Source organism: Carassius auratus, chromosome 25 (genome assembly GCF_003368295.1).
Source record: "Carassius auratus strain Wakin chromosome 25, ASM336829v1, whole genome shotgun sequence".
In the NCBI taxonomy this organism is placed as follows: domain Eukaryota; kingdom Metazoa; phylum Chordata; class Actinopteri; order Cypriniformes; family Cyprinidae; genus Carassius; species Carassius auratus.
In genome coordinates, this window is record NC_039267.1 from 11,002,388 (window position 1) to 11,013,423 (window position 11,036).

At 38.2% G+C, this 11,036-nt stretch overlaps 1 protein-coding gene across 1 annotated transcript in view; it reads right to left on the bottom strand.

The window, feature by feature from the left end:
- Positions 1–10,275, bottom strand: part of LOC113043267 (hepatocyte growth factor receptor-like) — a 47,402-nt gene extending 37,127 nt beyond the window's left edge. The window contains 3 exon segments of the mRNA XM_026202515.1: positions 6,837–7,709; positions 7,711–8,029; positions 9,946–10,275. Of these exon segments, the coding sequence (XP_026058300.1) occupies positions 6,837–7,709; positions 7,711–8,019 (1,182 nt within the window). The 5' untranslated portion in view covers positions 8,020–8,029; positions 9,946–10,275.
- Between the last annotated feature and the right edge of the window lie 761 nt (positions 10,276–11,036).

Genomic DNA, 11,036 nt, shown 5'->3' on the forward strand with positions numbered 1-11,036 from the left:
AGGAGACGGACTTGTTAAATAGAATAGTAAGAGATGATAACTCTTTTTCCTACTGTTTAGCTACGCAGCCTTTGATTATTACATAAGTAGAACAGTTTCCTTTAAAGGGCATTTGATGTTGCTAAAAAGAACATATGTTGTGTATTTGGTGTAATGCAATGTGTTTATGTGGTATAAGGTTAAAAAAACACTATTATTGTTGCTCCTCTATGCCCCACCCTTCTGAAACGTGTTGATTTTTACAAAGCTCATTGGTCTGAAAAGCGAGGTGTACACTGATTGGCCAGCTATCCAGTGCATTGTGATTGGCCGAATGCCTCAAGCCTATGACGGTTATATCCCTTAACATCCTGTGATGCCGTGTGTCCCGGCATGACGAGACGAAACCAATAAAACCCATTACAAACGAGGCATTTGTTGCATCCAGCGGAGACATAATTACTCATGATAATGACTTATATGGTCTTTTAACGCGTTACGTTGCATATCGAGCTGCCTAAACATAAAACCATGTCTGCATTTGTGATTGGAGAAACAAGTGCTAATCTACACTGCTTAAAACTCAAGTTTGAATCATCAGTGGCAAATTCTTTAAATATATATAACACGTACTTATAGGATGTGAGTCCGAAGCACCAAACTATCCTTGCAAAGTTTGAACTGCCCCATTTTATAGAACAGTCTTTGAGCACAGACCCATTGTAGGCTATTCTTCAGTTTCAGGAAACAGTCCTCCATAAAATGCATCACACAGTGGGCTTGAGTGAGGAACGGCTGGCGCCTGGTGGATTTGAGAACAGCACAGCCAGCGTGCTTGTAGCAACCACATGTGACGACCCTGGGCTGGACTCTGCTTCGTCTACAGTGAAAGCCAATCCAGAGATCCACAGCGAGAAGTTGATGTAGTTCATCAGCGACCAGCACGGATCAGGTCGAGGCATGACGAAGCAGATATAGTCCTCTTTTGGAAGGCCAAACAAAGATGTTTCGCTTTCACAACGAAAACACATAGCATCTCTACGACATGGCTACAATACTACAGTAAGAATAAAAGTTACGCCTTTTTTCTTTGCTTGAACATTTGGGTGGTGTTATGCGAAATCATCCCACACAGTGATGTAGACATGTGGGGGCGTGTTTAAATGAGGTGTTTTAGGAGGCCGTGGACAAGTCTTAACCTTTATAAAAAAATTATATAAAAAAAAGACAAGTCTTTGCAACTTTACAGATCTTCTTTAAGCACCAAGAACTTGTAACACACCAAAGAGAAAGGAAAAATTTTAATTGCATCCTATGAACCCTTTAACCACGGTCTCTGATGGCATACTCAGTGCATGCATCAAATGTCCTCTCTAGTCACTACACTAGGAAAACCAAATAATTTTCATGAAATTTAGTTCCAATAACTGATCACAAATTTGTATTCTGCTGTTGGTGCTTTTATTGACTTGAAAAAAACTGAGGGGCGACCAGCATATTAAAATTTTCTGAATACATGACTTTCATGAGACAGTCCTTTTAAAAGGTGCCACAGAATGCATTGGATACAATATTTTGAAATTGTTCTCTGATATCCCCAGAGTGTGAATATGAAGTTTTATATGAAAACAGCAATTTTTTATAGCTTTTTGAAATTGCCACTTTTAGGGTATGAGCCAAAACAAACTGTTTTTGTGTTTGTACCCTTTAAATGAAAATGAGCTGGTGCTCCCACCTTCCTTCTCAGAAGAGTGCAGAGCTTCAAGTTTTCCCAATTGAATGAGCCATTACTTTTCAGTTAATCAAAATACTTTCAATATGAATCAGTCAGCAGTTAAGTACTTGACCTGAATCTTTTACTGTTACTAAATGATTGTTCATATGATAATGAATATGATATATGATAATCATTGGTGTTTTGTTAATTTAATAAATAAATAAATTTAAAAAACATTGAACATGATAAGCCAATAAACAAGTCTGTGTAAATGCACATTTTGAAAATCGGTATTAAACTTATGTCTGATTTACTGAAATTTAAAATGATAATTTGATAACAGAACACTGCGGTGAGCACTGAATTGCATTGTTTCAATTGAACTTGAATTTTTTCCTCAGTTGTTCAAAAAAAAAAAAAAAAATGGTAACAAAATCATTAATGAATAATTATTTCAATCTGAAAAATAATCATAAAATTCTCATGTAAAATACACTGCTACAAACCCTGCATGACTGACACCTGAAGTCCACTCCATTAGCTGACCAAACACTGGGTGTCACGCCCCACAAAATTCACAAGTCAGGTATCAGGTAAAAGCTTGCTGTCTTTTCACACGAACACACAGGCCGTGTCTACTAAGGGATAAGCTTGAGAATATCTGACTGACGTGCTGAATGAGGTGGAAGGGCAGTCGCAGATAAGCTCTTATTTGCGGTGCATTGTTGAGTTCTCAGCAGGTGATAAAGTAGAATAGTTACTGGCCAATCCAATCCGTTCCATTACTTAAGCACACATTCATTTAAGACTGCATCCCACAGAACCATTGTGTCGGCATTAGCATCAGGGCAGTATAGCGGAATGGCTCTTTTGACCTAGTGGGGGAGGTTGAGTCCCTAGCGAACCCCGAAAGGTTTATTTGTGGTCCCTGCTGTGTAAGCTAAAACAATTAGAAGAGCTCTTTGAACTGCACCAAACAATTAGTCTGGATCAGTCAACTCTAGATGGTTAGCGGTGTGCGCTGATTGAATATCCAACCTGACCGGACTCATTAAATGCTTCAGCGGGTATTTGATTTACACCTGGTCAGGATGTCTTTAACCTTACATGGAGGTTCCAGAATTGAGCTCTTTGATGAAACCTCGTGCTCACAGACCCGGAGAGCTGGAAATTACCGGAGGGTGTAAAAAAATGAGGAAGTCAAGGTATAGTGGATTCCAGAGATGGATCAGCATGCCTCTGGGCCACTGACTCACCAAAGCAATCTCTCCCTTCGCCTGACACTTACACATGTTTCTGAATTATGCCCAGAGAGCACCGACAAGTTTTTCAAACCTGAAGGCTGTGTTAGATATGGGCCAGTCATCACAATAATGAAGAAAAAAGCTGCAGTGCAATAAACCTGAAGTAAACGGTAGAGTACTGGGCTGGCCAATCGTATGTTTGTTTGCATGTGAAGTTCCTCTCAAATAACAGATTGTAAGCGCAGCCGTTTATCAGTTGTGTGCTGCTTTATGGGAGTATTTAAGACACACAGGCACATCAGAGCAGAAAAACTGTAGGAAGAGAGCTATTTCAAAAAAACCAGTAATTTAACATTTTTATATATTTATAATATAATAATATAAAATATATAAATAAATATAATATGTAAATATGATACTCATATAATGTAGAAAAAAGAATATTAAATATATAATAATAGAATTACTAAATATTGTAAATATACATAAATATGGATATGTATAGAATAAATATAATATATAAATAGTATATGTATATATAAATAGTATATATATTATATATTTCTTTTATATCATATTTTAGTTGTATATTTTATATTATATTATTAATTATATTTGTAAAACAATTTAAATAATTGTATTTTTAATTTAAGTTTAAAAAGTATACATTTTTACATATTCTATAATATTTTATTAATGTTATTAAATTAATATTTATTTTATTATTCTACAAAATTTATATAATATTAAGTAGACTTTTTAGCTTGAGAAAAGTTGGCACAGCAAAAATAAGTACATAAAAGTCAGAAACATCCCCATAGGTGCTCTCATCCCCAGATGCAGATGAGATGAACAGTTCACACCTGGATGCCAGCTGTCCAGTCTCCTCTAGCTAACATGATGGTCCAAAGTCACGCAGGTTTCCCGCCAGGGCAAGGCTGCCAACATGAGCTCACTGCAGGGGCTTGACATTTTGAGAAGGCACACAGCTGCACATCTCCACCTGCCTCCTGGTCAGAGCTGTTTGTCTGTGACGTGTACGTGCCTGTGTTTTTGTGCTTTAGCCAGAAATGATTCAGGGTGACTTAGTTCCTCAGTACAAACCTCAACTCACCCACATAAAATACATTTCTTATACATGTGTAAATACACATAGAAACGTAACCATGCAGGGAGCTTATCGAAACTTCTCAGACAGGATACAACAAGTACTGTGTCTTTCACCATTATTTTACACCTCCCAGAGCTGAGACCGTGGCCTATAAATGATCTAGGTTTTGCCTCTTTTGCCCAAACACATCTTGCATAAGCAGGCAGCAGCATGTACGCTTTTTATACGTGCTAAGTACAGTGCATTAGCATGTCACCCTGTCCTTACATGACCAAAACACACTATAATGCAAAAGAATGAGTTAGGTACAAAGAGCTAAAACTATCTGATTTACATTGATGTTTGCTTATTCACAGTCAGAGAGATGTGGGAAAAAGTGCACAAAGTAAGTTCAAATCAATGCACTGCCTATTGGCTTTTCCTTACACTTTAAGACTTGCCATCTCAAAGTATGTTCATTTAGCCACAGTGGCAGTAATAATTAAAACAGCTGTCGATCAAAACTCCCTCTTCAGGAATTATATTACAGGCGGCAATCAATCAAGCTTCAGATTCAATTTTAAAGTAATCAGCATTTGCCAGTTGTTCCCCTGATCAATTGTAATCTAATGATAATTTTGACCTTAAATGTGGCTGTTTGTTATAGCCGGTCTCATGTGTCCCCCTCCCCTCTGCCCTTTCAAAACAGGGGGCGCTGGGTTTGTTGGGGTGGTTCCAACTCGTATATATCCATTATTCTAAACAATAAGGACTATTTTTCTGTCTGTTTTATTAACGAATACTGCTGAGCTCTAGCAGACTGGCCAATCGATAATATTAAGAGCTTGGGTGAAGTCTGAAAGCTGTGGTGTCTTTTTCTCATCGGGTAAGAGTCTATTACGGACTTTGGCGATTTATCTAATATGATATTCAAATAACTTTGGCTCCACATTGACAAATAAAACAGGAAAGCAAGGCTAAATTCAATCAAAACTGAAGTACAGTGTCAGATGCCCAATGTTTCCACATAAAGGCAGGAGATGTTGGGAGTCTGGTTTGTCGAGTAGGTTGTCTAAGAGCAAAAACAAGACATTGGCATCAATTTATCAAGCCTTTTTACAATGTAATTGTTTTATGACACTGTGTCAATTGCCCCTTTATGGGATGATAAGACAGACTCTGCATAACATATGCTACTGGTATCATAATTCTCAACGATGGCACCATGATTTGTCGTCTGCCATAGACACACACTCAGACACACACACACCCAAAACAAACAAATGCACACATGCACACTCACTTATGGACAAAAACTGTGTAGAAAACGCACACATCCTTTTCATGAGATGTTCAGACCTTTTAAACATTTCTTCGAAGATGCCTAGGGAAAGATCTTCCAACTGACTTGTTGTTTTAAAAGCCATTTAAGCTATTGTATGTCCGCTTAATGATGAATGATAGAAACGCAGCTGACTTTGAGCAGATTGTTTGGATCAAGGATCCACAGAACAAAAATATTTAAAATGTCTTGAGTGCTTCAGTCTGCAGATCTTCTGCTCAAATACGTGACTGAGTGCACTTTGTGAGTTTGGCCAGATAAAGTTCAGGGCACTGAAACAACCACACCAGACTGGAGAGCTGTGTGGCTCTGAGAAGAGGCCAGCCACTCCGGTCTGGCCCATATGAACTGCTAAAGCGACCAGCACAAAGACTGTTAGAGACAGTTGAAGAACACCTGCTGAGTAGTGATCTGGGCTTCCCCGTTATATGGACTCTGATAAGACAACACTCAAGCAAATAAAAAAGTGAAGAGAACAGGCATAACGACTAAAACTTTTCAAACAAGCCTGATTCACATGAACCTCAAGCAAATTGGGGTTTCCTATCAAAGAAAATTATGCAGCTATCTGCAAATGGATTTATGGATGGATTGTAAATATTAACTGGTTGTTAGGGAAGAAAATGTTTGAATGAACAAGAAAAACAAGCAATGGTGGGTCATGATAATGAAATAAATTGTGATCTTTATTTGAATCCAAGACACTCAGGTTTACCTAATTTCACAGAGCAGAGAGTTCTGACTGAGAGTTTGAATTATTATATCTGTTAAATAAGCACCATAGCCGAACTGCACTGTGTTGTTTTTCATTATGTAGGTTACAGAGTCAGCTAACAGAACTCTGACAGAAACTCCTTTCATATGAAAGCTAAATTATCATTTAAACTGAATTATATTAATATGATTTAATCTAATATTTTTTTAGTTAATTAAGTGCATCATCCAGATTTCTGAAGTGCACTTCTTTATGGAGTTTTCAGTGCACACACTATTTATAAAAAAATAAAAGGCAAAATAGTGCATAACTAGGATCCACCTTAAAGTTTTACTGATCCCCAGTGTATTTTTGTTCCACAGCTTTGGACAATTTTTCCCATTCACCTACTGTGCGCCACGCTATCCAGCTTTAGTGGCTCTCTGTATAATGTACCTTTACTTTTTCAATTCATGTGTCTTACTATGCAGATCTGAGCGATGTATGACTATGTTGAGTAATGAACTCTGGGAAGTAATAGCCCTGCATTATCGACGGGTCCTCGGGGAGTCGTCAGCAGATCAATTTTTGTCATTTATTGATCAGCATGATTTACCGATTGATCCAACAAATAGTGATTTATGATGGTCAGGCAACTGGGCTGACAAAAAGTCAAATTTGTTCTTGGGCAACATATTGAAAGGGTCAGCAAGTATCCTTTTAGCTAAAACTGACAGGAGAAAATGCATGATTTGGTTGAAACCTCTTACCTGGTTAAAATTTTTCTCCTCTGATCCTGGAAAGTGACTGAGCTTCCTCGTGTATCCCTTCTGCATGAAATCCCTGAAGAAGTTATTGATGTCGGTGATGGAGATAAGGCAAACGGCAGAGCTGGCCGTGGACTCCGGTGAGTCGGGTTTGCTCCGGGCAAAGGCAGCAAACAGCACGTCCTCTCCTTCTTTCAGGCCCATCTCCTGCTGAAAGTCGTATCCGACTTTTGCCACATGCGCAGCCTGGAGAACATTGAAAACCATCTGAGCCGAGCGCTTCTTTCTTCTTCGCTCGGAGTAAATACACTCAAAGGGCATTTCAACGTAGCGCAAGATCTCAGGATCTGAAGAGCACATGCGTACGATCCTCGTGTGGAAGGAGTTTGAGCTGCCACCTTCTCGTTGGACGGTGAGAAAATACACGTATGGGCCGCTCTGGAAGGAGTAGACGTAGTGCAGCGGGTAGTTTCCACGCAGCCCTGGGGCCAAGTCCATGTAGGATTGTTCGGAAAAGAACTCAAAGCCGTCTTGAGTCTCTCGCATCTTCCTGACAGAGATAGTGTGGTGGAGACGCGGGATGGTTGAATCAAGAGGCTCAGAGTTTGCGACGAAGAACCTCACGACGCCGCTGCTCATCACGTTTAGGATCTGAGTGCCTGAAGGTCCTGCCAGGCAGTCTGGGCAACCGTGGCTGCTGTCTTTGTTCTTCTTTGAATACATGCAACTGATTTCCGCATCCAGGGGTCCATCCTCTAACAGGTAACGACGGCAGACGCCGTTCCCAACCGATCCACAGCTGAAGAGCTCAAGATCATAGAAAGTCTCCATCAATAGGGCCATATTGGTGTTGTTCTTGCTGAGGGGTTTGTTTTTGCAACCAGTGCATGGATCTTGGTGCTCTGCAGTCATGACCCTCATGGACAGGCCCGGTATTATACTCGTGTATCTTCTTGAGGTCTTTCGACAGAGCGTACAGCTTGTTAACAGCACCTACATACACAGTTCCATTGAATTCCAACAGATTCTGGATGGGTGTGTCAGACACAAAGTGAGGGAGGTCATAGGTCACAGAGAGGTTGAGTTTGGAGCTTTCTATTGGTTCCTCACATTGACTATTCAAGCCCCACCACAGCATCTGAAGGATGATGAGGATGGAAGTTGCTGCAGAATAGTGAAGTCTCATCTTTGTTCTTCTGCAGAGTAAAAAGACATTGTTTATTTAGCATATTAAGCATGTAAAGCTTGATTTATTAAATATAAAATATATATATATATATATATATTTTTTTTTTTTTAATCTACAAAAATAGGTTGCATAAGTGCTTTATGTTTTGTATCATAATTCATGACTTCAATTTTTTTCATGACCAATTTTATGACTCACATGGTGAAAATATGGGGCTCTTGGGGATTTTATTTAAATGTCGAAACAAAAATGAGGAAAAATATGCAATTAGCTGAAGCTGCTGTTATTTACATAAACAAAAAGTAGGGTTTCTGAAAGGAATTCAAAAAATTGGCTTATAAAGTTAATCCAGTAAATGTTAATCTTGAAATTTTACTAAATAAATGTTTTCTTACATTTACAATATGAAACATTTTTCATGCGAAAAGACATGTACTATGACCTGAAACTGAACATTTTAGAAGTACTTATGTGCAACAAGTTTTTACTATCATCGAATTTGCATATAGAATAAGATATTGTAGGATTTATGGACTTAAAGACTTCTGATTCTATACACAGAAGAACCCATTAACAGTACACAAAACACAAAGATACAAATTCTTTATAAGACAAGACGAACTACTCAGAACAAATGGGACTTGTAAAACACAGACAACAATGATATCACTAGTTTCCTTGCATTGTAGAAGCCTCAATAATTCACCACTCACTGTGTATGACAAAGCCATGGATAAAAGAAAGAGGGCAACTCTCCTCTGTCCTCGTGCCTCTGACTTAGACAGCACTTTTGTGGCGGTGCACCAGAAGAGGCGAATCATCAAAGAGTCAGGCTACACTGAGTGCACTGCGGTGACAAGTCTAACTTTAGACAGCGTTCTCAAGGGAGTGGTTGATAAACTCAATTAAGCCTGGTAGGCTGCGGACGCCGGAGAAGTGATTTATTGTTGGTGTACTTAAACGCTACTCCTCTAGGAGGTCGCTTTTAAGGTTGAGAGGGAGAGAGCGGCAGAGCTAGAGAATATGGGATTCACCCTTACTGTTATCTAAGCAACTGAAGTACACTGAGCAGCACTATAGGTCACTGCAAACAAAGAGAGAGACTGAGGAACTGTTGCACTTGCTGTCACTCTCCAGTAGGATTCAGTAATTGTATTGCTATTTACCTACATACAGCATCTCCTCTTTAAAACACCTGATAAACTGACTTCCACATGTTCATTATATGCACTTCAAAAGGTAAACACTTAAGTACAGCAACAAAAACACTTGGGACACTAAAGGTCCTCAATCATAGTCCTTAAAAAAACGTTTTCTTGAATGTCCCTGGAACATGACTCAGATAAAAACACAGTGTGATTCACATAATACATTTCCACGTTGTTCTTAAATAAATAACATACATTTACCTTACCTTAAATTTAACCCTTTGTGTCTCTTATGAAATTATGCATGTAAAATATATTAACATTTACCTCAAGATGGGGAGTTTTACGCCAAGTTTAAGTCTCTGCAGACCTTTTTCCCCCATATTTTTCTTAGAAATTAAGCCCACTCACTTACTGTCAAAAGCACTAAAATTGATTTATCCCAAGGAGAAGAGAAACCTTTACAGGTGTTTAGAGATAAACGGCCCCACATTTCCAAACATTATGTTATTAAGCTGAACAAAAACTAAACACAAGCTTTTCTTACCTGAGATTCAAGGAAACCTACATGTTTACAATGACTCGTCAACAGCTAAAAGCACAGCGTCCTCATATTTCCATGAAAACACCTCAACTAACATTCTTAGCAGAAAAAACCCGTATGTTTATAGTTTATAGTGTATATAGTTTTGGTGACATAAAAGGAATAGGAATAATCTGAGCCTAAGTGTTATCATACTCTAAATGTTCAGAAGTAAAACAAACGCTCACTCACCTGTAAAATAAAGACACCTGTCGGAGACAGAAATGGAAAATAATCACATCTTTTAACGGTTTCGCTGGAGACACGCGCGCTGTTTCTGGCGGTCTCGATGCCTGCAGTCTCGAGATGCGACGGGGTGTTTCTGCGCGCTTTCTGCTAAAAAGTTGCTCTCTCTCTCCGCAACCCGGTATTCAGTGAGTGAGAGAATGTGCAGTCGGGTGACTCACGCTGGAAATGGGTCACATTAGTTTAAAAGGCTTGCTGTTGTACTCTCCGTAAACGCTGCGGGTCGTTCCTCCACGGCGCGCGTGCCTTTGGATAGAACGGCTCTCTCAGGTGAGCGCAGAAAGAGCTGTGGTAGTTACGTCACTGGCGGTGGAGGAACGGAGTTCGATGATTGGCTGCTGACATTTTACAATTAATTATTATTGGGGAAGTTCCATACACATCAAATAAAAGTGTTAATATTTGTAAACATTCTAATGTTTTCTTTTTATGTCTATTTACATCTCTCTCTCTCTCTCTCTCTCTCTCTCTCTCTCTCTCTCTCTCTCTCTCCTTTTAATCTTAATGTAGCTCTTGGCTCTATCTTTAAATCTTTAAAGCAATAATAAATATAATAAAATAAATAATCATCAAATAAAATGGCCTCACTTTAATTTTGTATTTTTTAAATGTGGTTTTAAACTATACCGTAGCATTTTGTTGAAATGTAAGTAAAGGTGAAAACCTCCCAACTATTTTGTTTTAGTTTATTAACCCTTTCCAGGGGGATAATTTAAAGCAAAATCAGTTATATATTTTAAATATAATATAAATACAATTGTAAAATACATAATTATAAAATAATTTATTCAAAATCCAACATAAACATAAATTATACTATATTTTGTGATTCAACATTTCATTTATAATGAGAAAAGATTTAATAACATTTACTGAATCTAATATTAATGATAACGTTAAGAAGACAAAGAAGAAAATATTTATTCTTATATTACTTCCGTTCTTCATTTAATTAATTCATCATACACTGCATCTGATGCCAGGATGAATAAATAGTCTATCCATTTCTGGTTGCAACTTTGATTTATAGTGTCATT